Genomic DNA, 27,245 nt, shown 5'->3' with positions numbered 1-27,245 from the left:
AATTTGATACTAGGACCATACTACTACTACTCTCAACAAATAGACAGTCAAAAGCAAAAACACTGGGCAAGTTATATTATATTCACAGATCAAATGGGAACAGTGACTATAGCATGGTCAAATTCAGTACAGAGGTGGAAAATTGCCAAGGAAGTTCAATACAGTCGCATTCAATTTGAAAACAGGAAATCTTTTTAAAATAACAGGACTGGCTAAAGGGAAGTTGAACGAGTGTCCAAAGAATCAGATTATTTCACACATTTGAAAATTACTGTATTTAAAACAGTAACGCTTAAAAGTTCAGCTAAAATGTATGCAGCAATTTAAGACAGGGAGCAGAGCTAGGAATCAATGTATGCATGTTACCTGTTTTCTGCAAAACCAAAACCGAATACCATAAAGGCACCCAGCTCCCTTCTGAGTTTGGAGGCTAAGCAGGATCAGTTCTGGTGAGTACTTGGATGGGGGACCACAAATTCATACCACATGGTGAAGGAATTGGCAAAAAGGCCTTCACATCCAACCTCTAAGAAATTCTTGGGGTTATCATGAGTCAACATGACACTTGCAAGCACATACACACATAAAGCAGGCTCAGAACCAATATACTGGTTTCAGTCTTCTGAAAACAGCAAAACCTTACACAGTATCAGAATGTCAAACACCTTACCCTCAACAAAGTCAACATAATTTTTATGATTCCCACCCCAATAAAAATATGAGGGATAACATTATTGTATACTATGTTGTCTTTTTCTTTCCCCCTCCATTGCCTCCCCTGTCACCCTAAGATTTTGTAGGAATAGGATGTCTGAAGTACACTATCTAGTGGTGTAACATGTCACAACATCTTCGTGTGTAGATGTGGAGTGTGACCATAATGAGAAACCAGTGTCGATGTCAAATAAGCAATAAATTATGTATTTTAGAAAATATAAAAGATTGTCATTACAAAGGGTTTCGTTTAACCCCCGTTTGCTAGTAAAACTGAGTTATGATGTTGCAAAATGATGCATGTCTAAAAAGTGTGTAGCCAACATAAAATTGTTGGAAAGCTCTGCATTATAGGAAGTAGCTGAAGAAGGAGAAAATGAAGGATGGACTGAAGATGAGAGATGAGGAGGGAAATGGGTGAGAGTTTGGAGATTGAAAGAGATTAGAAGAGTAAAGGATAAGAAAGCAATGCAAAAGGAGAAAGAAAGGAAAGTTCAAACTGAGCACATGGGATGTTCAAAGCTACTATTATTCAAAGCTACTTCAAGGATGACACAGGAAGGATATAAAGTATCAGTGGTGAACAGAGACAACAGCATAGGCATGAAAGCAGGGGGTGAAATTACTAGCAGTCATCTTCTCCACAGGCCACCCCTTACCCTCACTCATTTTCTTTAATAGCTAATCACAGCTAGATAATTAAAAAAGAGGATTTACAAATGAAGCTAGCAGAAGACCCTCGACTGCAAGTTGCAACATCACTGACCGCTGAACACACATACACACAATCAGATTATTAAGTAGTACTGTAGTGTAAACTTTTAAAATGTTAAATAATTTCAAATAAACACCACATTGTTTCAAGAACCTTTATACATCTTTTAATTAGATTAGCTTTACAAGCAACTTGAGAGCTCTTTCAGTAATGAACACTGTTTTTCAAAAGTTACATGACTTCATAGGAAATCTGCAAATGAATCCTGTTTTTTTTTTGCCTGCTAGATAAAAGTCTTGTGTTTTACAGCTGGCTAATGTCATGAAATAAAGATAGTATTATGAAGCTTTATCTTTAACCAGGACTAAACACACATACAGGCCATAAGACAGTTTAAAAACAGTCTGCAACTGGTAGGTTAATGCTTGGTGATGCCCAAGGCTAGAGACTAAACTGACATGAATGGTTTTCTAAACAGTTGTTATAAGACCCAATTCGGCGATCTTTTGAAAATAACAAACTGAGAGATTTAAACATGTTTAAATCTCCCCAGCAAGCACAAATGTAAGACATCAATACTTTGAACAGAGGGACAAACAAAAATGTAAAGGCGTATGTTGTGCATTTCTAACATATTAAACAAAATACAAAAGCAGTTAAGAGTCAGAAATGGTGTTCTTTAGGCCTAAAACAGTGCATTGCACTGCAGACCAGACAGAAAAGAAGATTTACACTCCTTGGTCAGGCTTGTAGAGGCACTTACAATAGAGATGTTTTCTTCTGATTTACCAGGATGAAGAGAAAAACTGTTAAAAAGTTTTGACAGCTTGTTTTTGTAGGGGAGAGGGAAGGGACAAAAAAAACAAACCCAGAAATCTTGTCACAAGTTCCCCAATTATGCTATCACAATACTGAATTTCCCTCTTCGGTCAGTTGTCACTAAATACACTCCTTCTTCATGTTTTACATGAATAGTAAGGTTTTTTTTTTAATAAAAATTACTGAACTTTCCATAGAAAAGGTCTCTAATAAGAATACAAACTATACAGATGCTAAAAATGTTCCAGGTTGTACATACAGAAATATTTCTGTACACTCACATTGTTCTGATTGAATTGAGGGAATCAAGGGGCAGGTGATGAAATATTGTGTAGGGAGGCTCATGTTTCTAAGGCTGGTAGAATGAAAACTTCCCTTCAGGGGTTATTCTTGAGCACACAGCCATCCCTTCCCAAACAAACATTTCAAAATATCTTGTTGAGGGAACGTTATTGCTTCACCACCTTAAAGTGAGTAATTGTTTTCCTGTGTCTAAAAACATCTCCACATTGATCAGAAGCCAATGTTAAACTTTCTCAGCAGTACGACAACCTTTATATTATTAAGGCCGTAGTGATGCACTTCAGTATTAATGCACTGAATACAGCCTTGACACTATGTAAGATCAAGTGGCTCAACTGTAAATGAGAAGGAATACTACTGCTCTGAGAGAAATGTCATCTCTGATTTTAAGTTGCATTGCCCTACAGTGGCAGGTAATAAGCTTTTTTTAAAAGAGTCAAAACAGAGGTCTCCCATCAAGGTAGTAGAAAGGGTATTTGTTGGTACATCTAAAAGCCTAGAAAAGCCCTTGTATTGGTTAGAGGGGTTTGATGGTACTTATGGGCATATTCCACTTGATAATCCATCTGCACAAGCCCTATTAAAAGCAAGAGCTGCAAAAAAGCACAGCTGTGTTTTTGAATGATTTTTACTTCTATCAAGTGGCTTTCACAGATGAAATTCCCAATGGATTGTACCCACAGTTTTCAACACCAAGGACAGTACAGATAGCGTCAAGTTCACTTAGTGCAAGCCAGTCACTTAGAAAACCCAAATGAGACAGTATACAGAATACTTGCTTTCTGCATTCAACATATAAAACCACAAATTTAACAAAGTAATTGACAGCAAGATAGGCATCTGTTTCAGTTTTTTAAAAGTTTCAAAGAACACAATACAGCAGCAATCTTTTAAAAAATGTTCAAATTAGTGTAAGATATGAAAACAAAAACAGTTGGGTTCAGATGGTAATTAAAGTGCTCCTTTTGGGATTTTAAGTGAAAAGACAAAGTGATCATCAGTTACTGGCAACTCTTATTTAAATTAGATTTTACATGGTAAGATAACAGTGTGAACAGCAAATTTACAAAAATAGATAAATGGTATTCCGGAGAATAATATTTGTTTTGCTCAATTTTGATCAGTTGAACTTGGTTTATACAAAAAAATAAAATTCAAATGTTACCATTTTTCTTTTAAAAAAAGAAGAAGAAGAGGGAGATGAACAACATTGAGCCGGATGACTGAATGGCAAAATATCAATAGAAAACTATGTAGGGCACTTCATGTGTAAGCTGTTTCTTCTCAATGCTTATCTTCAAATAAGCAGTCACAGGACTGGAGTCACAATCATGTAGTACAACGCTTCAGCAGTTACAAAATCCATTTGATGCAACACTGAAACTTATTATTTATTGATTGGTTTATTCCAAGTGTTGATTTGGCGTTGATTTTCCTTTATCTTAATATTCACATTCAAAAGTTACAGACAGCGCCAAGGACTGTTTGGGGGCAGGAGGAGAAGAGCCAAGGAATTGGTAGATCAAAGGCTTTATAAAAGGTCTTTCCCATTTGAATCAGAAGGTTTGTTGAGTTCAACCCTCACACCCTTTTCACCTGAAAAAAGAGAAAATTAAGAAGAGATTATTATACTAATGTATGTTCTAGAAACATCTAAATCAGATACAACATATAAATCAGATACAACATATATAAAATAATGAAGTCACTTTCAATTTAGATTAAACACACAGATATTCTAGGAATTAACAAAACACCTCAATACCTTCAAGAATGTAAAGCCATTTTAGATGCCCAAGGATGAAATGTGGTATCTTCTAAAACAGTCAGTACCACCTTAACTGTTGCAACAGAAAACATACATTAAATAAGGAATATCAATGGGCTGCATCCAGCAAAAGCCTCATGGATAGAAAGGTCCCCTTTACCAATGGAAAACTTTAATACACCTGAGGTTTTTCTGTTGGCTGAATGGGAAGGATATTACCTTGGTTAATTTCCCCCATTTCTATAATTTGCAATGCCCCAAGATTGGTTAACTCTGATTTTTATTTTTCAACCTAGATAATTGCCCAAACAATGTTGTAACTTTTGTCTTATGTTATTGTCTTATGTTTAATGGTTTTAATTGATTTTAAGTTCACAGTTATATGTAGTAATTAGTTATTATGAATTCTTTGTGTACTGTATTTTGGCATTGAATTTTTGCCATTAGTATGTTGTAAACCGCCTTGAGTCCCCCCAGGGGTGAGAAAGGAGGTATATAAATACAATAAATAAATAAATTAAATTAATAATTTTCAAAAGCCTTACCATATATATGTTTGTTAATAACTTTTTAAAAATTGACAAAAAAACCAACCCCCAAAACCTGAGTTATTTTGTGTATGGATAAATGTGAGTGCTTTGGCACTTCCCCACTGTGGTGGAGAGAGGAAGAGGGGTTTCTGTAATATGAACTTGATTTAGTCATATAAAGGTTCTCAATTTTGGCCCCAAAACTTGCCACTGAGTCATACATGAGTATATACAGCAATTGGTATCACCATTAGTATTCAGAGTGATACCATTTCATGATCCAACTGAAAAGTCACAAAATGTTTGGCAAGGTTTTCAGTTCCCCATAATGCTTTATTAATAAAGAAACCAGTTGCACCCCTTTTCTCCTTCTGAAAACCCCTTTGGAGAGTTTCAGGTACACAAACTTATCTCAGTTCATTGCACAGCCTAATCTGAACAACTAAAGGCTCTTCCCACTTTTCATATTAAAATTGCAACTGGATAAGTCTCCTTATCTTAAGGCTCAATTCCTCATGCCGCTGGACTTTAACATCTTGTTTGAGTAACGGTTCTGCAGAATGTGAAAGTTTGCATAATACTCTGTGAGCTTTTAGTTGAGTTACTGCTCTCATTTTTTTTCTTTTGGCTAACATAGTTACCTTTAGTTTTAGTTTGAATGGGAAAAAGTGAATGCCATAATTAAGAGAGAATTATAGTAAGTGGGCAATGTATGGGGTTTCTGCTGCTACCACTGCTAAATTTCTACACACTACAAAAACAGTATTTATAATTTTCCTTATGAAGAAGAAAGGAGGCACTCTGCCATGGAGGGGGGCTCCATGGAACTGGAGTGGATAAACATTGGTTTAAAGTATATTGCCAAGTGCAGTGTTCTTTAATGAATGGTAATATTTAACTTCTATTTCTATGCCACTCTCCCCTATTACAGAAAGCTGTTGGAGCTGCCACTGTATTTCCACACATGGCAAACAAGGAAGCAGTGTACATCTTGGGAACAGCTATCAAATTATGGTACAACCTCCACAGTATTTGGATTTGGAAGCTGCCCATGAAGGACATAGGAGATGTGGGTTTTGGTGACTAATTCTGTTATTGTGTACAGTGGACTCATGCTGTTCATATGGGGCTCGTCCACACCTATGCTGCTGCCAAAACAGGGACTTGAGGATCCTTGCTTTATGATATCTGTGGCAGGTTCTGAAACCAATCCTCCATGGATACTGAGGGCTCAATATAGTGATGTGGAGGATGCAGTGAAACCCTGTCAGATGCAGTATGTCCTACCATCCATAGAATCTGTTCTATCCTTGCACTGGTCCATTTGTCAATGCCTCTCTTACACTCTTTTTCTTGGTTGACATGATTCAATTTTAATGACAAATAAATTAGGGCATTTCAGTATATTTATTGAGTAATCCATTTGTGCCAAATCCCAAGTATAAAGTCCAATTAATCAGAATTTTCAACATAATCTACAGTGGTCTGATTCAACTAGATTTTAGTAATAAGGGATGTTAGAAAGATGCTGAGCCATTGGGATGAAATAAAATGACATTAAAGTTGTCTATATTTAACTTCTAAACACAGAAGCTCAGTTATTAATTGTCTCTGTAATGAGCATGGTACTCAGCAGATATTGCTGTATGTTAATATTCTGAAAAATGCAAAATAGAGATTTTTTTTAATAAGGAGGTGAATAAAAATGTGAATGCAGAAAAACAAATTACCTGTTAAGTATTTTACTTTTGCGCGGGCTCGTTCATCTGCATCAAAATACCACACTGTTATTGCGTACCTTTAAAAGAATGAATGAAACAAATCAGTAACACATTTTTAAATAAATTTCAACACACTCTGAAATATCTTTCTAGTGACATTTGACAAAGGATTATGTCTAACTCCCCTTCTCACTTTTTGTGCTGCTGCCTCCTCTTAATATGGTGGTAATGGACATCATGGCTTCTGTAGAGATCTTCCACAGGACTTTCAAGACCACAATATTTTTCTTTTTGAAAAATAGTATTTCTAGCTGGACAGGCTGATAGCTCATATCTCAACAGTGTGGAGGATTATCAGGAAAGACATTTCAAAAGAAAAATAATAACTTGTTACAATTTCCCCCTCTAAGTAATATACAGAATGAGTCCCTTTGGTTCATAATATATCAGAAATCAACCATCTTTATTAGGCCCATGGACAGATTTCCAAAAGTTTAAAAGTATTGAGGGGAAAATTACAAAATGGTTCTCATAGGACAATGTAGGCAAGTCAGATCTCATAAATTTAAAAGGGGCATAATTGATATGCATTATTTTGATGAGATTTTCCTCCAACAAGCCACTATAAAAACACAAATGTATTTTTTGTCGACTATATACCTGAATTAAAAAAATCACAGATCTGGTACTGGCCAAAACTGGAATGTTGAAACAAGCAATATCATAGAAAATGTATGAATCTATATGTTCCACCTCTTGTGGCAATCATTAGGATCTAGAACAGGCATGGGCAAACTTCAACCCTCCAAGTGTTTTGGACTTGAACTCTCAGAAATACCAGCTAACTTACCGGCTATTAAGAATTGTGGGAGTTGAAGTCCAAAATACATGGAGGATCTAGAACTATCTGTGCTTCAAGTCCATGGGGATGTGCCCCTGGATGTTCTGATCTCTTTGTGGGACATATATGATCTATGATTTGATGGTGGTGATGGTGCATGCATGTGTGGGGTATGCATGATGTCATATACACGTGTGGGGTATGCATGATTTCATGTAAAAATATTTGCAAATTTAAGATGGGTTGGTTTACCAGATCCATCATGAACATGCAGACTCCCACAGGAGTAGCACTTTATCTGTTGAATGAGGAAAAATGGACTCAATAAAGTGGGGAATGAAAATTTCTCTTATGATTTTAACTAATTGGGAAACACTTGAATATCATTATAGACAAGGCTGACCAGAGCCTTAACAAAAAAAAAAGATTTTTGTGTGTGTCAGGAGCGACTTGAAAAACTGCAAGTCTTTTCTGGTGTGAGAGAATTGGCGGTCCTGCAAGGATGTTGCCCAGGGGACGCCTGGATGTTTGATGTTTTGCCATCCTTGTGGGAGGCTTATCTCATGTCCCCGCATGGGGAGCTGGAGCTGACAGAGGGAGCTCAACCCGCTCTCTCCAGATTTGAACCGCTGACCTATCGGTCAGCAGTCCTGCCAGCACAAGGGTTTAACCATTGCACTACCAGGGGCTCCAGCAAAAATAAGATGAATAAGGGGAGTCCAACTGGAAGGCTACATTGAGTAAATGTCACATTTTTATTACATTTTCCACTTACTAGTAAGATTTTGCATGCCATCTGCAAAGCAAATGACACTACTGTTCATCAGCAATGGGCACCCGTTTCTCAGAAAACTGAACATGTCTAACAATAATAAATATATAAAGTGGCTAAGTCTCAAATCTGAGTAGACCAGTTAACCAATAAGAGTTATCTGTACATTGATTAATTCAATTGTTTTTATCCCCCTTTTCTTAAATACTGTATTACAAAATCAAAGAACAAAATGTATGTCAACATTTCCATATTCAGAAACTGGCCTCCATGATTAATTCCTTCATATTCACTGACTTTATAAATTCAATTTAAATGTTTTTCTCCTGAACCACTAAGTGTATTGGGGTTCAATATGCCTTGAAGAAGAAAACACCTTGCAACTACACAGAAATCTACTTTTTTCATCATTTTAATACATTCTTGAATTATGACAAATTATTGACTTCCACTAGTTTGTAACTTATGCTAATGCAGAATGATGGTAATTATTCCAAGTTTAACCTCCTGTTTCAAGACTAGAGAAGCATACGTTACATATCCTGAATAAGCAAGACAATCACAAGACTGACTATAAAGAGAGGAAACAATGTTTGAAAGAAAAAACAAAACTGTATTGGCAGGGTTTCAATTCCCACCCATTTTGTGAGCATACAAGTTAGTATGCAAACATTCATTAATTTTACCTTGTAGCAAATGCAGGCTGCACTTCATGAGGGTTGCGGCGGTCAGACCAGAAAAACAACAGTCTATCAAATTTAGGTTCAATGTCAGCAAACTGGGCTTTGCCTTCTGGGAATATTCGAAGAATACCTCCACTTATCTTTAAAAAAAGAACAGTGCTTCACATTCACAACTGCTATCAACAATTTCAAGGAATTATCAGAACTAAAAACAACTACAAATGTCCAGCTGTGGAATATGGAGAAAACCTTATTGGGGGAAAAACTCTTGACTGAAGGAAGCAGTGGTTCCTTGGCCACAATACAGGCAAATGGTAGTGGTAACCCACTCTGAAATGTATTGGGAACAGTTGAGTACCCATTTCTGAGGGATTCCATTCTATAGGTAAAACCCTTTCCAGGTCTAAAAACTCTTTCTTCTAAACATACTGAATGTAATAATCCTTCACACATCTAAATCGATGTCATACCAATTCAGTGGATTTCAAGGGATTCCGAAAGAAAACTGGCAATATCATGTCCTGAAACAAGCAAAAGTGGTACACTACCTACAGCAGGACAATAGCAGCAATGTTTTAAAAACACCATGCCATTGGATAGGAGAAGGGTCTAAGAAGGAGGATGTTAGAAATGATGCCAGTATGGCCACTCAGAACCATGAATGAATACCCTACCAATTTCTCTCTTTTTTTCTTTCTTTTTTTCCTTTTCTTACCTAGATTGTTAATATACCTACTCATTTTCCCCGTTTTTAAATATTGTTAAAAATGACTATTTTACTTCTTCAATAAAAATTATTCATAAAAAAGAACCATGAACGAATACCAAAAATAAAATCAATAGCAGGGGAACCCAGATCCAAGGCTCTAGCCAGCATCTCAGATTGGACAACAGGGACTGAGCAAAACTGCAACCTTGATGAAGAAGGAGAAATCCTTTGGACTCATAAGATATATAAGTTTAGGGGCAATTTCTCTCATTGGGAAGGTTTACAGCAGTGAAGTACTGAAAAGATCAGTAATGGGGAAAAGAGTCAATTATCTCTCCCAGTTGAGCAAATATTTCTGTACTGTAACTAAATGAGATGCCGTTGACCCCAAAAGTTGGCTGCAAGCCCTTTCTATGGTTTACCATGTGCTCTCAAGAGTCACATCAGGGAGTATGGGGAAGTTGTATTATTCTAAGTGAATATGCATAGATTTACTGGAATGATTTCAAAAATTATTGGCTGATCAAGCATGCAAAGCCCTCTTTGAAACAGTGAATTACCTTGGCATCCCAATCCTTATTAAGGTAATATATACATGTGACACATCTTCCATCTCCATTTGGGTTATCGACATGACGCACATATCCTGTCCCATTGCCTGGATAACAAGCCACCATTGCCTGCAATCAAAAGATCAACACATGAATAGAAAATAACTTTTCCTTCCATTTCTGAAAGGAAGTTTTTAAAATCCCCAAAACAAGAAAAGTCAAGAGAAATAACTGCTGGTTTTGGAGGATCACTCCGTTATCTGGAGGAATTGGTGACGGGACATGAGGGTGTCAAGGGAGCAAGGGACTCCTTTCAGTTCCACTTATATAAGTACTTCACTCAACAGACTATTGGATCTTGAGTGGAAAAGATCAATGATAAAAACAATATCAACAACATCAACATTATATTTAAATTCATGAACCTACAACTATAATTCAGGGAGAACATGTGAAAAGAAATGGATCTTCAAATGTGTATGGATCTGTTGCACAAATGAAACACATTTTATTTTCATGAGTATTTTTCAGTAAGATATTAGACATGAGACTAAAAATCACATTAACTTTAAAAAATGAAGGAACAGAAGAAAAGCTCCCACCCATATCTCTACTTCCCAGGGAGGGAAAGGAAAAATGGGGAGGGGGGAATAGATTACAGAAGTTTCTTATAATGATCAATAAAGACAAGTTATTCATATGTTTAGTCTTGGAAAATTGTCCTAAAACTAACAAAAAGGAAGAGCTATAATCACCACAATTACTGGTCTAGTATCCCCTCTTTCTTTTTATAGGAATAAATGCCTTATAGCCCATTCACACTATGGAGAAGAAATAATTTGCACAAATTTGTTAATGCCGGTGGTTTCATCTATTTTTTATTTCTTTATTGTTTTATCCACTCTTAACAAACCGACAAAAGTAAAAAAAAAAAAGAATCCTTACAGGTCACAATGTTCAATCAATGCCAACATCACATTTTATTTTGGAAAATGCATTCCACAGTCACCTCAGGGGGAAAAAACCCCATTAAAATTGATCCCCTCCACAACTTCAACATTGTGGGAAATTTGACATCTCTACATTGAACATATATTACCCGTATATACTCAAATATAAGCTGACTTGAATACAAGCTGAGACACCTAATTTGACTACAAAAAACTGGGAAAACGTATTGACTCAAGTATAAGCCGAGGGTGGGAAATGCAGCAGCTACTGGTAAATTTCAAAATAGAAACAGAGACCAATAAAATTATATTAATTGAGGCATCAGTAGGCTAAATGTTTTTGGATATTTACATAGAACTGTAATTTGAGGTAAGAGTGACCAACTCTGGTTAAATCATTATTCTAACCTTCCTAAACCTTCTAAATGTGCTTATATATCCTTCCAATCACCATAGTTTATTTTGGGGAAAATGCTGTGTGTAAATGAATAAGGAACAGTGGGAAAGACTGGCACTAAGAGAGGAAGGCGTGCACTGCACCGAAAGAGGAGAGGAAGGCGTGCCCTGCATGAAAAAGGAGGAGAGGAAGGTGCACACAGCGTGATAGAGGAGGAGAGCTGGGTTGCTGTGCGGAGAGATGAGAGTCCTGGCAAGAAAGTATGGGGCTAAAAGAAGCCCTTCTTTCAGCCCTACGTCTTCCCGCAAAGACCCTTACCTGAGAGTAAGCCGAGGGCTGAAAAACTAGGCTTATACTAGAGTATATACAGTACATTTTTTTTTCTAACCGTACTACTTTTCACTCTAATTTTTAAAAAACCCTCTAAGTGACACATATATAATTATTTGCAATAACTGAATGGAACAAATGGCATTCCAAAGATTGAATTTTCATACTCTAAACTATTTTAGGGAAAAAATAGAGAACTTCAAATAGTCATTTTAGTCAACTATACAGCAAGAAGCACCACTTATAATTGCAAGAAGCTATAAAGGGACAATTATAAGTATGTCAGTGAATGAATACAAGTATTTTTTTTACAAACAATAAGATTCTTTTTATCCTTTCTTTCAGCTACAGTCATAAAAATAATGATGGAAAGAACACCATGAGAGGTTCCATATGTTGCATTCAATTTAACTTGTTCTGCACTTCTCAGAGGGTTTTTTAAAAAGTTTTTTAAATGGATATTAAGTAGAAATTTGGAAAATATGAATGTGAGGGAAAAGATTCTGACAGTATAACCTCTTGTAACATGCTATGTAGGCCAGTCAAATGTTTCTGGGAACTTGTTATTTGAAAGTATTACCATTCATTATGCCATTATGAATGGTAAATATAAACTAAAATATACAAAATATCCAATACTATTTTTGCCCTGTATATAATTTTAAGAAAACAGTATGGGCAAAGTGGATAAAACAACAAACAGAATAAAAACAATGTAGCCGTATGTTACTACATCTACAAAATATAAGACAGCAACAGACAACTAACACAAGATGTATGAAAATATTCATGACATTTATCTAGCAAGATGTCATAATGACTCAGCATAAAACAGTCACATAAATAACATCATGTAACAAAAATTGAAGAAAAATCTTATTTCTAGTTTGAAAGTGTTATTTCCTGTTTAATTGTGCAGCACTTATTTTGAGAGTGGTTGTTATACTCCAGAAACTTTGTTTTTGTAGTTGTCATTTGTTGAGACTCTATGAGATACTAATTAAAAAACTATAGCAAAATGTGTTGCAGGATGATCCGCACAAAGTTTTTTGCAGTTTAATAAACTTTTCAATGTTTATATGATAGAATCAATTAGGAAATGACATTTATAACTCAGGAACAAAAAAAATTATTACATAGTGTAATAGAAGTATCAGTTCCTACATATACAGTACAAATTACACATTTGTTATTGTTATCATGTCACTGCTACTATAATTATGTTTAGTAACCCAAAGTAACTATTATTATTATTATTACTACTACTACTACTACTACTATTATTAGCTCCCATTGCCACACATCAGTTTTAAAGGGAAAGCAGCCCTCCGTAAGACCCTGTTTTATCCCCCAAAGTTATTATTATTACTACTGGCTCCCATTGCCAAACCCCAGAATTGGGAAAGCAGCCTTATTTAGTCCCCCAAAGTAAATATTGTTGTTGAAACCATTAGGGACAATTTCTTGGGTCTCACGCTCCACTTTTTGTAAAAAAAAATTCAACCTCAGCCCCCCCCCCCCCTTAAGAGTTAACAAAGTCCACAAATAATAAAACTGCCCAACCAAAAAAAATCTTTTCTTGGTGTCTTCGTTTTTAGGCCTGTTCTTGGGGTTATTTGGGGTGCTTATTAAGAAAATTGCATTAGATAGACCATATCAGCTCTAGATTTTTAAATATGGTTTTCTGTGGGTGAGCAGACTGCGACTACTGGATGGCATATGTTCTGTATCAAAATCTAGAGCTGATGTTGCATTATCTGCATTAGCATATCGTAAGGGGAAAGTAATCATGACATTGCAGTAATTTCTGGGTACTTTCCATTACCCGGGTGGAGGTCACCAGGGTGCATTTTGTGGGAGGGGAGTTGAAGGAGGAAAACAATGTTCCCTATTTTTGTTGGTTTTTCCCATTCCCAACTTCCCATTTCATAAACGAGGGTTGTTTCCACAATGGGGACGTGAGTAGAGGGAATAACAGTAAAACAGGGGGAAAGGGTTTTACTTCTTAACCCCTCCCCTAAAATTGACTATACTTCTCTCTCTAGTGTCCCCTGGTGGCCTCCGCCTGGATAATGGAACAGTACCAATTTCTGTAATCAATTACATCTGTCAAATTCTGGAAAAGCAACAGACCAAGGTAGAATAAATTAAAAGCTTCTACTTTCAGGTAATATCATTATCAAAGTGCCAAATGTTGATTAATATTAACTATAATAGTTACGAAGTAGATGAAGTAGTTTGCTGAATTTAAATAAAGGCATAAGCTCCAGAACTGTCAAATATTACTGGCTTGGGAGAATCTGATCCCACTACTCATTCCAGTCATAACAAACTAGTGTTGATCATTATGTCTGAAGCAAGTAATAATGGCTACATGTTCCCTGTGTCCAAATATTTGTTGGTTTAAAAATATGGGAAATACATTTATGTGAAGACTTTCAGAAATGCTAATTCCTTGCATAATTGCATGAATACTATAAATACAAAAGTATTCCACTTCCTTCATAATTCACAGCTAATACCACATCCCCTTTATGTCAAAATAAAGAGATTTCCTTCCTCGGGTAGAGAAACCCTACAAAGCTTCTTTTCCTGTCAAAAACTGACCAAGCAAAGTACTCGCTCAAAGAAGATTACAAAATCAAATTAGCAGAGCCAAAATAAATATTATGTTTATTTATTGTATTTATATTGTATTGTACTTAGTTTCACACGGATTTATAATATTCATTTATTTATGACATTTCTACCTTGCATTTCTCAACCCTGGAGGGAACTCAAGGTGGCTTTAAACATAGGCAACTATTCGATGTCTTAAAACAATGTACAATTAAAATGAACATTTAAAAGAGAATAAAAATACATTAAAACAATCAAAATATTTACAACAATACATTCACAATTAATCCCGTGATCCACAAGCATCATCCAGGCCGTTCCTATGGTTATTGCACATCATTCTATATCTATCTATTTCACAAGTTCTCCAAATATATACAATATATTTATATTACATATATATATATATATATATATAACTAAGGAAAGTTCCTAATTCAAAAGTATACCCCGGAGAAGCCTTCGCTCTAAGGCAGTGGTTCTCAACCTGTGGGTACCCAGATCTTTTTGGCCTACAACTCCCAGAAATCCCAGCCAGTTTACCAGCTTTTAAGATTTCTGGGAGTTGAAGGCCAAAACATCTGGGGACCCACAGGTTGAGAACCACTGCCTAAGGGAATAACATCTTAGTACTTGAACTGGGGTGAAAGATTCAGAACTCTTGAAGTTTGTTTGTTTGGTTTTTTATTTACCACAGAACAATGTTATGATAATTATTCCCAGGAACAGAAAATTAAAAGCTTGATGTGACCACCTGATAAACTGAAATGTGGTTTTCAAAATTTTCCATCAATGTTAACAAACAAAATGTACTTAAATGTGTACAATGTGACAAAAGAGTTAAGTAGGAAAAAAACAGATCAAGGAATAAAAATTATTTTGTTTCTGAGTTTCTAGGACATCTTTAATGACACTATTCATCCTGGTTCATAGGAGACTCACACAGGCAGATTAAAACTATTTCTGTAAGTTTTAAACGGTTTAAAACCTATCATTCTAATGTGATGATTTTAATTACATTTTATTACCATTTGTCTGAGAAGGTCCTCTCTCTGACTCAATATGGCTTACACTCATACATTCGAGTCAGCATTACCGATTCTTCTTATAAAGGTAGGTAACTTTCTTTTGTTTATTTACTTTATTATCTAAGATGTATTACACTTGCCCAAGGGTTCTCAAAGTGTGCTACCCCCACCCCCAAAAGGCTTTCCCCCACACCTTCCTTGCTTTCAATACCCTATTTCCCTCCCACCAGCTCAAGGGGTGCTTTGATTGTGCTTTTTGGCAAAGGGAGTTGAACTGGATGGCCTCTGGGATTTCTGCTATTGTTGTTGTTGTTATTATTATTATTATAATTATTACTACAAGGGCTGGATAGCCATTTGTTGGGGTGCTTTGATTGTGCTTTTCTTGCATAATATAATATAATATAATATAATATAATAATATAATATAATATAATATAGTATAATATATACTCATTTCTTGGGGCTCCATGAGAAACTTTTACTTCAAAAAGGACTCTGCGGCTGAAAAAGTTGGAGAACCCCTGTACTGGCCAACACACGTTAGACTGTTTCTGGGTATATTTGACCTGCTGATTCAAATGGCACCAGTTTTCCCATTATCAGTTCATGTTTTGAGATATAAAACATATGCCATATGTCTTCCCCCTGCTTGCCCATAAAAATGAAATAAAACATTAAAAATTAAAAGAAAAGTGTCACACATAAATATTGACTTTAATGATACCAAGAGCACAGATTTATAATACAAACATTCCCGTCATTCAACATACAATAAGACCTTCTCAACCTCTGAGGATGCTTGCCATAGATGCAGGCGAAACGTCAGGAGAAATGCCTCTAGAACATTGCTCTATAGCCCGAAAAAACCCACAAGAACCTATACAATAAGCTTATTTTGTAAGACTTTCAAGAATGGGATCTGCCAGGACAATCCCGCATAAGATTCCAACAACAGTATGCCATCGTGTGTGCATTCTATCCTCTTTGGTACCTGGTTTCCATTGTTTTTATATCTTGGTGAAATCCTTCACCTTGCTCTTCACTTAAGCCACCAAAGTTCTCTGGAAAGTGATGTAAGTGCCTGTGCAGATTTATTTATTTATTTATTTATTTATTTATTTATTTATACCAGAGACGACTAAGTATACTAAACTGGCAACTATTCACTTTAAGTACTCTATTTTTCTTTGTTCTTTTTTCTATATTTCACAGTTTATCTCTCAATAATGTACATTGCTCCCTGTCATACTGTGATAATAATGTGGACATTGGAATGTGTAGTATTAATAAATAAAAACCAGAACATTGGTAAAAATCTATGTATGACCCTCTTACCAAAATATCCTTGTGGCTTCTACCTATTAACATGCTTATTTTCTAAGAGGACAGACCACTTTTCTAACAGTTTACAAAATCAAACAAGTACTAAGTAATCTCTCCTAGAAATATTAGTATTGGAAGATGGAGAATGTTCTAAATCCTATCCAGCAGAGGGGAAAAAGATCACTTCCTCTCTTTCATTTACTCCTTCAAAAAGCATTATATGTAGCCACCAGAAATCCAATATGCAAAAGCTGTTTTCCAAAAGGAGAACATATTTTCAACACACTGCAATCTCCAAAAATTAAATGCAATACAGTTATAACAAAAATCCCAAAACTCAAATAGTCTCTTTCCAGCCATGAGTTGCAAATGCTGTAAAGACTGAAGTAGGCAACAACAGATCACTTTCTAAATGAGGACAATTTTTAAAAAAATGTATTTTCTCCCAACTTGGCTATTTTCAACTTACTTGCCTCAAAAGCATGTTTTAATATTTAAACAAAACTTCAAAGTCACAAGTCATCTTTATATCTAGACTCGATCCTGCCCTTTATTTATTGATGTATGTTCAGCTGGGTTAGATCTCAAGTATACATTTGAAAATGAGCATCACTAAGGAATGGCAACAAGAAGCTTGCATACCTGATAGAAGGTAAAACTTCTCAAGTATAATCACAATGGTTAAATACTATCCTGTTCAAACAACACATATGCATACATTACTGATCTCTAAAGTTAAGAAAGGTGAACAAAGTTTTAGGAGTTTAAATAAGAACAAAAGGTATTTTAGATGACACAAATATAATTGAGAGCATGCAATGATCATTTTCTTTATATTATGCTCACTCCCCAGTTCATTTGCTTTGAATTTCTGATTTTTTAAAATTAAAGCTAAGTATGAGGGAACAAGAAATACTAAGGCTTCCCTAGAGTTTTCTCTGTCAACATGCTTAATTCTTAACACAGCAACACTCCTTAGGTTCCATTTCTGGTTGTTATCAAAAAGAGGCTATTCCACAGAGGTACACTACTACATTAGTTTAGGAAAGTCCCTTTTAACAAAAAAGAGGCCAATAAGTAATCATCTACTCTTCATATATTAAAAACAACTTTTTATCCCTACTTAGACCCACAAGCAATGGCTCCAAAATTGTGAGTTGGCTTTCCACAGATCAATGCAAGAATAGGAACCCAATGCAAAGACAGTGACAAGAGACAAGGATAAGAAGTTCCCATCCCACTACCTTTCCCTCGCTCAAATTCGAGAAATGAAAGCAGGTCCCCCTACTTTTCCAACATCTTTTTTCATTCTGAGAGGAGTTCAGGTGAGTCATTTTGGGCACTTGAGGGGGAATGGAGCAATGGAACCATTTTTAGTTAGGGCTTTCTGTATAAGTTCTGCAGAGAGACCACAATGGCCATTTTTTAACAGAGGGCCTACTGCAAGACCCTCATGTCACTAATGATTTGAGGGAGGGCTGCCATTTCCCATCCCACCCCCTTCTAGTTTGGCCAAGGTAGTGGTACTGGTGTGGTGCAGGAGCTTCTTGCCTCTTCCCATTACCTTCCCTAATTGAAGCAGGTTGATTTCCTTGATGCTCTCCCTCCTTTTTATTCATTCAGGTTACATTCTTATTCTTTGTCCTCATCAATCTTCCTTTATATATCTGTATTTGTAGACATTTTAAGATCAGCAATATAATTTACACACACATCACTAGAGCTGTTCAAATAAACAGATCCTCTCCTTTTCTTTAGCTCTTCCTACATATATTCCCTCTATGAGTTTAAAAAGGAGAAAAGATCAGTTTTTTACATGCCTCTATATTTAATCCTTGATTTACTCAAGGACAAAGCAAAATCTATAATTTTGGCTCCAAAACTTGCCCTCGGCTTAGACATGATAGTGACATGTGCATAAGTATACACAATACTTTCAGTCAAGTTGATAAAGGATACTCTCACACTAATGTTTAGCCAAATGATAAATATAATCTAGATTAGGAAGTATTGTGCGTGGGTGATTACTAGTTACATTGAAAAGACAAACTTTGGTGAAGTATGAGAACTGAGCAAAACAGAAAAAATGATACTAAAAAACAAACAAACAAACAAAAAAACCCAGAAAAGCCACATCAATTTTGTGAAGAAAGAAGAGGAAGTACTTTCAAATGGGAAGAGGCTATTTGACAATTAAAACCTAACCTTCTAAGCTGACTACAAGCACAGAAGCAACACAAAAGAATGAAAACAATCACTAAGGTTCTGGGGAACTTTACAAGTTTAATATTAAATCTGTTTGTCTTAAAGTTGGCACAAGACTTTTTTTTTGTTTGCTTAAATAAACACACTCTCCACTTCGACAATAACAAAAAACAAACAAGAGTAATAGGGTCTGAGTTTCAGAAAAACCTAGAACATATATATGTGCACTACACAGAGGTACCTAAGGAAATGTAGAGAAAAAGCCAAACAGAAGTTCTCTGAGCCATCAGCAGGAGAGAAAAAAACTACAAGAAGAAGCAGTATCAGTAAACAAACAGTAGCTACAATACAGGCACAATTTTGAAAATCAGCACAAAGAACAGACTAGGATCTTGGAGATACTTCAAAGTAGCGGTGAGAAAACTTTGTTCTGCTGAGGACCATCTATCTGTGCAAATCTGTTAAGAAACCAATATACCAGCAGTAGGTAGGACTGAAGCCAGTGGTAGATGGAAGATACAAATGTAGTCAAATCCACTTCCTTACTCTTTCCTGTCTTTATTGCTCCTGCTACCCTCTTTCCCTACATCTACACTTACACTGTAACATTAATTCAGTCTTACATCATTTTAATTTCCATGGCTCAATGGTATAGAATCATGGGAGCTGTAGTTTGAGGCACCAAACCTGTTTGGCAGAGAAGGCTAAAGTCCTTGTAAAACTACTATTCCCATTAGCATTGAGCCGAGGCAGCTAAAGTGGTGTCAAACTGCATTAATTCTACAGTGTAGATGCTCTGAGACATACCATTCTGCCAGAGAATCCTGAAGCCATTTTTCCAGAGAATTTCTGAAATTAGTTGAAGCTGTTGAATGTGTTGGTGTGAAGTAATGAACTGGACAGAACTAATACATGCACAAAAACACTGAGGTACTGAAAATTATTCTGATGCTGCAACTCTTAGTGACCAGAAAGATGACAGCACAACAGGCAATTATATTACCATAAGTATGCAAATGTTGAAGTTCACCCAAAAAGGGTAACTGAATCATTGAGAAGACACGGGATTACAAGGGGACATTCTGAAATACATTTTAGAGCAATGCTTTTATTAGAACAAATGAAGTATCATACTCTGCAAGCTTTTTAGTTTTTCAGAAATCTGCTGAGGCAAGATCTTAAACAATACTAAAGTCAGGGATGAAAAGAACTGGCTCATATTGAAGTCAATCTTAAAATGGGAATGTGGGAAGAGACAGTAGGCATTCAAATTAGGCTCTTTGGAGTACTCTACTCATTTCAGATTGTACCTACGACTGTATTTAGATTGTATGCATAACTGAGATGATGCATGCAATGGCTGATCCATCATTTTTTGAAGATATAAAATCCAACTGGAACTGTCTTCTAGAAAGAGTATACTCTGTTAATTTTGATTAGCTAACCCACTCACCAAATGACCATTTTATTCACAAAATAGAAATCTGTCTGGATGCTAAACTCTACCTGTCAGAAATTCAATACAGAAATCTTATAAGTAGTGAGTCCAGTTGAGGAAAATCACACGATTTCTAACAGGTAGGAAACAGGGAAAAGAAACCTACACAGTTCTTATATTAAGAAAACTAGAACTTTCAGATGGTGCACTAGACTTTAGAAAAGTAAATATAAGGTAAATTAGGTACAGTTACCTATAAACAGTAGTTCTCAATACAAACACTGAATGCTCTTTCATACAGCAAATAGAGGACGGATTTTTTTGTAACTCCAATAATATATATATGGAATCAAAGTCTTGATGTATCAGTTCTCAGAACAACATACACAATGCTATAAGCATAGATAACCTCAAGGCATTCAAGAGTGTATATAATTCAGGAAAAACTACTAGGCCAACTGGGATAGCATTACCAGAATCTTTCTTCAGTGTTGCTCCATGTAACAGCCATTCAACTTATAACCTGTAAGAGCTTCTGGATATTAAGTTATCCAGAGAGGAAGCAGAGTTCCTATAAACAACTACTGTGGTCCAAGAATTCATTTTGGCTTGTGGCTAGCTTTATGATATAATGATGTGGAGAATATTGCGAAGATTCAGTGGAACATTGAAAAATGGTTCTAAGTGGTCAAACTCTTGCTCTGGGATACAAGACAGAACTGTGACGCATGATTAAATAAAGAAATCTACCAATTCATAACATCACCTACAAACAGACAAAACCCTAAGCCAGTGGTTCTCAACCTGGGGACCCCAGATGTTTTTGGCCTTCAACTCCCAGAAATCCTAACAGCTGGTAAACTGACTGGGATTTCTGGGAGTTGTAGGCCAAAAATATCTGGGGACCCCAGGTTGAGGACCACTGCAAGCTGATTTATTAAGGTTTTACAGCCCCTTCTTTGCTCACTGTGAATATATATATATAAAACACGAGGGCTAGCGGGAGACCTGTTTCCATTCCTGTCCCCAAGGCACATCCAATCAGCTTCTTCCACCAAGAATTTCAAAATCCAGGGGCTGACAATACCATAAGCCTGATAAGAGACTCTAGGAAGATGAAGAATACACATAGAAAAATAACTAGAATTAATGTTCTATATATTTTTATTCTAACTTTCAGCATATTAAACTATCTAATAAAGCAAGTGTTTAAATATTTTAGCTGCTTGATTTGGCTGTATACCTGTTTTTGGTATACTAGCTTTAAGAACAACTGTGTAACATATTCTAAAACAGTAATAAACCTGCCTACCAATTTCAAGAGGTGTCTGACAGAACATGAACAAAAATGTATGGATAAGTACAATGATAATCAATCCTCTCCCTGGCTCCAAGATCTGTAGAAGCGTGGGACAGGAACAACTTTACTTCTGATGTCACAACAGTCCCTCAAATTCAGATCTTTTTTCTGCTGTATGGTCAGTATCTTCTGTCAATAATGTTATATTACATTAACATAAAGGGCATGAAACATTAACATAAAGGGCATGAAACAACAGGTACTGAGAAGGTACCGTGCACTGATGTCCTCATGAAGCGGTAGTGTTAAATTAATATATAGAATTGTTATACTCCTGGCACCAAATGCTACTGATGTGATAGTTAGCACAGCTCCTAAAGGTGTGAATTTTATATTACAAACACACACACACAGCACAAAACAGTATACATAGGTAGAGTAACAGACACTATACCCTCCAAGAACATTTTTGAGCTTCAAATTTTTACATGAAGCAAACCACCGGAAATCCCACAATCCTAATTCATTTGTGTTGATACATTCAGCACCTTAAAACAAAGAGGTATGGCATAACATCTTTTCTATGAAATATGTCCCTTGATTATTGTCATGCCCACCATATTCCTGGTTACTGGTTATTGAGGTTGGTTTTATACACTTTCGCGATGTTTTTATACTTCTTCATTGATTTTATTAAATTGTTTGTGGTATATGTTATTATGTTTTAACCGTGTTTTAGCTGGTAAATTTTGTTTGTATGCTGGGCTTGGTCCCCATGTAAGCTGCCCCAAGTCCCTTCGGGGAGAGGGTGGACTGCTATACAAATGAAGTTGTTGTTGTTGTTGTTGTTGGCTTCTGATGTTTATAGATGCTCAATTCTTTCAGTATTTTGAAAAAGAAAAACCAGGAAATGACATCAAAACAACCGTAATTAGCGCAACTGATAGTTTCAGACAGAATTCGTAAACTCCCCCCCCCCAAAAAAGATTTCAGCATAACTATATCCAATAGCTGAGAATGAGACTAACAAGTGGGAAGACTACTCATCATGAAGAATAATCCCACTTTACTATTTCTGTGACCACACCCACTATGACTTTTTTGATTTGATTCCAAAGCAAAATGTTAATTTCCGAGAGCTTCCTTCCAATCACTACAATCACTGCCTCTGTAGCCCAATCATTACATTGATCAGCTGCAGGAGGAAATCAACGGAGAGAGATCATTGATTGCCACAAGCATATGCGCACCCTCCTGCCCTTGCAGACCATTAAACAACAGCGTATTTGCTTGGTTGTTGTAGGTTTTTTCGGACTATATGGCCATGGTCTAGAGGCATTCTCTCCTGACGCTTGAGGATGCTTGCCACAGATGCAGGCGAAACGTCAGGAGAGAATGCCTCTAGACTATGGCCATATAGTCTGAAAAAACCTACAACAACCCAGTGATTCCGGCCATGAAAGCCTTCGACAATACAATGTATTTGCTTGATCGCTTTCGGAGGAGCCTCACTGCCTATTTATTGGGAAGCAAGGCTTGTTCAATTCAAGTATGTATTAAGTTCCCATGAAATAATTTGAGAATTCCCCCCTCCACCCATTTTCCAAAGTACCCATCTTTTGCAAATATTGCTCTGAAAAGTAATACCTGGAAGTAAATGGTTTAGAGCAAGCATGGGAAAGCTTGGGCCTTCCAGGAGTTTTGGACTTCAGCTTAGGTGGCTGAAGTCCAAAAAGGAAAGGGCCTGAGGCTGTTAGGAATAGTGGGAGTTGAAGACCAAAACCCCTGAAGGGTCCAAGTTTTGTCTGTGCCTGGTTTAGAGGGAGTAGAAGGATATGAGGAGGAACATGTGGACAATTTGAACAGGAAACCATGAAAATGAACAAAATCTGCCTACCAGTTTTAAAAAACTCTAATGAAGAGCAATAATTTATTAGAGCCTGCCAACACTTCCAAACATATATATCTGTGGAATGTCCAGGCTAGGAGAAAGAACTGTCTGCAATTGGCCACCTTGATTAGCACTGAATGGCCTTGCAGCTTCAAAGCTTGCCTGGTTGTTGCATGGGGGAATCCTTTGTTGGGAGGTGTTAGCTGGCCCTGATTGACTCTTGTCTGGAATCCCCCTGCTTTTTGAGTGTTGCTCTTTTATTTACTGTCCTCATTTTAGATGTGGGCGAAACATCAGGAGAAAACGCTTCCTGGGACATGGCCGTACATCCCGGGAAAATTCACAGCATCCCAGGAGGAATGATTATACCCAGGGATCAGTTAAGAACTGATGGAGTTGAAGTCCAAAACACTTGGAGGGCCCAAGTTTGCCCATGTCTGGTGGAATGATGGGAGGAGGAGGAGTGATCATACCAAGAGGTCAATAAAGCCCGAGAGCATCCCTGCCGGCTCTGCATGAAAAGGTGCCCTTAGGGCAGTGGTTCTCAACCTGTGGTCCCCAGATGCTTTAGCCTTCCACTCCTAGAAATCCTAACAGCTGGTAAACCAGCTGGGATTTCTGAGAGTTGTAGGCCAAAACACCTGGGGACCCACAGGTTGAGAACCACTGCCTTTGAGGACAGTGGTGAAGAAATTATACTGTTTAGCCCAGTGGTTCTCAACCTGTGGGTCCCCAAGTGTTTTGGCCCACAACTCCCAGAAATCCCAGCTGGTTTACTAGCTGTGAGGATATCTGAGAGTTAAAAGCCAAAACATCTGGGGACCCACTGGTTGAGAACCACTGGTTTAGCTGGTATTGCACCACCTGACGTCCGCCAGGAAGTAGCATCCAATAATGAAAGGACCAAAGCAGTGGCATCTTCAGCCCATCCCTTGTTCAAATATCAGCCGGCACGCCAACGCCTTAAATCAAGAAATAGTTTTCTAAGATCTACAGCAGTGGTTCTCAACCTGCAATCTCCAGATGTTTGTGGACTACAACTCCCAGAAATCCCAACAGCTGGTAAACTGGCTGGGATTTCTGGGAGTTGTAGTCCACAAACATCTGGAGATTGCAGGTTGAGAACCACTGATCTACAGAGATACTCACTGGAACACCTCAGCAAGTGAGAGTCCGAAAGTGGCAGGCTAAAACCCAGAACCTCAATCAGTGGCTGATACCAAATGAGAGACTCCCACCCCCCCCACCCCACCCCCGCACACAGAAGACTGGCCGGCTTGGAAGGCGCTGAACAGACTTTGCTCTGGGACCACGAGATACAGAAGCAACCTTAAGAAATAGGGCTACAACATGTAAGTGCGGAGGAGAGCAAACCACAGACCACCTATTACAATGCAGCCTGAACCCTGCCATATGCTCAATGGAGGACCTTCTAAGAGCAACACCAGAGGCACTCCAAGTGGCCAGATTCCGGTCAAAGGGCATTGAGCATAATGCCAAGTTTATTAAACTTTGCGTTTTTTTAAATATATGACAACTTCCCACTCTGTTTTTATTTTTCCATCATTTTAAGTTGTGCTTGCTTACTGTATACTTGTTATTGTTTGCATCTTATTTGATGTTATTAATTGTTGTATTTCACTTTGCTGTACTGGGCTTGGCCTCATGTTAGCCACCTTGAGTCCTCTCTGGGGAGATGGTGGAGGGGTATAAATAAAGTTTATTATTATTAATGTCTTGTCGAAGGCTTTCATGGCCGGAATCACTGGGTTGTTGTAGGTTTTTTTGGGCTATATGGCCATGTTCTAGAGGCATTCTCTCCTGACCTTTGCCTGCATCTATGGCAAGCATCTTGAGGATGCTTGCCATAGATGCAGGCAAAACGTCAAGTGAGAATGCCTCTAGAACATGGCCATATAGCTCGAAAAAACCTACAACAACCCATTTATTATTATTATTATTATTATTATTACTGTACCATTGGTTAGCTTCTGGTGAGACAAATATCTAAATAGGGGAGAGAGGGAGGGCGACTCACTTTCGTCCTGCCATTGATCTTGTAGTTGCCCAGTTTGCCATTGCAGTGCCGGATGAGATCGTCCATGCTGTTCATGAGCTTCCCGATGGCCTTGCAGCCGGGCTCCTTGCCTTCCACCCAGGTGATCTTGTCTCCGCGGATGTCCCGGGAGGAGTCGCTCTTCTGGCTGACCAGCTGCCCGTCGGTGAAGCGGCCCGTGTGGTGCAAGGCGCGCACCTCCTGCTCGATGCGCCCGCCCAGCTCGGGCCCCAGGAACTCGTCCACCACGCAGATGCCGTGCTTGTTCATGCAGGGCACGATGTACTCCAGCGCCAGCCGCTGGGGCACCTGCGACTTCATCTGCCCGTTGCGCCGCAGCGACGCCTCGCCCGTCAAGTTGGACTTGTCCCGGTAGAGGAGGCCCGCCTCCCGGGCCGGCGGGGGAGCCGCTGCTGCTGCTGCTGCTGCGGCCGCCACCTCCTCCTCCTTGTCCTCTTTCTCCTCTTCCTCTTCCTCAGGCGCCGCTTTGGCAACGTGGTTGTTGGTGGCCGCAGCGTCCCCTTCGCCGTTTGGGGGAGGAAGAGGAGGGGGAAGGGGAGGCGGAGGAGGCTTGGCTGCCTTCTTGGCCTCCTCGGCGGCGTGGGGGCGGCTGTTGGTGTGCCCGTGCGGCGGCGCCTCCCCTCCTCCTCCTCCTCCCCGGCAGATGAGCTTGTGCTTCTTCCAGTCCTGGCGCTGGTGCTCCTTGCTGCAGTAGAAGGAGCTGCGGCACCGCCCGCACCGCAGCAGGTTCTCCATCTTCCCGCACAGCTCGCAGTACTGCCGGTCCCGCTCGCTGGTACTACTGCTGCTGCTGGCGGTGCAGCTGTTGGGCCCGTGGCCGTTGTTGCCGTTGCTGCAGCTTCCCCCGCCGCCGCCTTGGCCGCCACTCCCACCGCTGTCATTGGCCATGCTGCCGCGCGCGCCCCACGCCTCGGCTTCCTCCTCCGCGGCGGCCTTCTCCTCCTCCTCCTCCTCCTCCTCCTCCTCCGGAAGGCCAAGCGCCGAGCGGCGGGCTCACTTCATCATCATGGCCGTCGTGCTCTTCCCACACCCCCCAAGCGGCGCTCCGTCAGCGCGGCCTCCTCGCCCGCGCCTCAGTCCTCCTGCCGCCGCCACCGCCACCGCTTCATCATGGCCGGAGGAAGGGAGGGGAGCGCCTCATCTCCCGCCGAGAGGCCTCCTTCACTCTCTCTCTCTCCCTCCTTCCCTTCCTTCCTTCTCCTCCCCTCAAGCCTCCTCTGGTCGCTCCGTCGACGTCCTCCGCCTCCTTCGTGGCCGGCGCGAGCCACCGTCCCTCCTCTCGCTCTCCTCTCGCGCGCCGAGGGGGCGGAGCTTGCGCCGCCACTCTCCAGCTCCGCGCTGCACGTACGCCACTTCCAGTCAGCACGCCTTCCTTCCCTCCTACGCGAGGGGAGGGCTCTGCGCATGCGCATGCGCGTCCCCGCACCTTCACGGAAGCCAGGAAGGAGGGTGTTTGCGCGAGGCCTCTCTGCGCCCGAAGGTGGGCGGGGTCGGGATCAGGGATCGGAATGGCCGTTGCTCGACGCACGCGGTGCCTGCCTTTAGGAGAGGGAGGGAG

At 38.8% G+C, this 27,245-nt stretch overlaps 1 protein-coding gene across 1 annotated transcript; it reads right to left on the bottom strand.

Annotated features, from left to right (window-relative positions):
- Window positions 1-1,569: 1,569 nt before the first annotated feature.
- Window positions 1,570-27,056, bottom strand: EGLN1 (egl-9 family hypoxia inducible factor 1). The gene is made up of 5 exons (XM_060753817.2): window positions 25,649-27,056; window positions 10,136-10,255; window positions 8,870-9,006; window positions 6,580-6,647; window positions 1,570-4,147 (listed from the first exon to the last, which is right to left on the bottom strand). Exons 1-5 carry the CDS (start codon window positions 26,573-26,575, stop codon window positions 4,083-4,085), a joined length of 1,317 nt encoding a protein of 438 aa, XP_060609800.2. The 5' UTR covers window positions 26,576-27,056; the 3' UTR covers window positions 1,570-4,082.
- Between the last annotated feature and the right edge of the window lie 189 nt (window positions 27,057-27,245).

This window comes from Anolis sagrei, chromosome 1, assembly GCF_037176765.1.
Source record: "Anolis sagrei isolate rAnoSag1 chromosome 1, rAnoSag1.mat, whole genome shotgun sequence".
Classification (NCBI taxonomy): Eukaryota; Metazoa; Chordata; class Lepidosauria; order Squamata; family Dactyloidae; genus Anolis; species Anolis sagrei.
The sequence above is the reverse complement of the archived record's forward strand: the minus strand, read 5'-3'. Positions and strand labels throughout refer to the sequence as shown.

Coding starts and splice junctions, on each gene's coding strand:
- EGLN1 (XM_060753817.2), bottom strand. CDS start 26,575: ATGGCCAATGACAGCGGTGGGAGTGGCGGCCAAGGCGGCGGCGGGGGA. Junction 10,256..25,648: donor AGATCAATGGCAGGACGAAA/GTGAGTCGCCCT, acceptor TTTTGATTGCAG/GCAATGGTGGCTTGTTATCC. Junction 6,648..8,869: donor CAGCCTGCATTTGCTACAAG/GTAAAATTAATG, acceptor ATTCTTTTAAAG/GTACGCAATAACAGTGTGGT.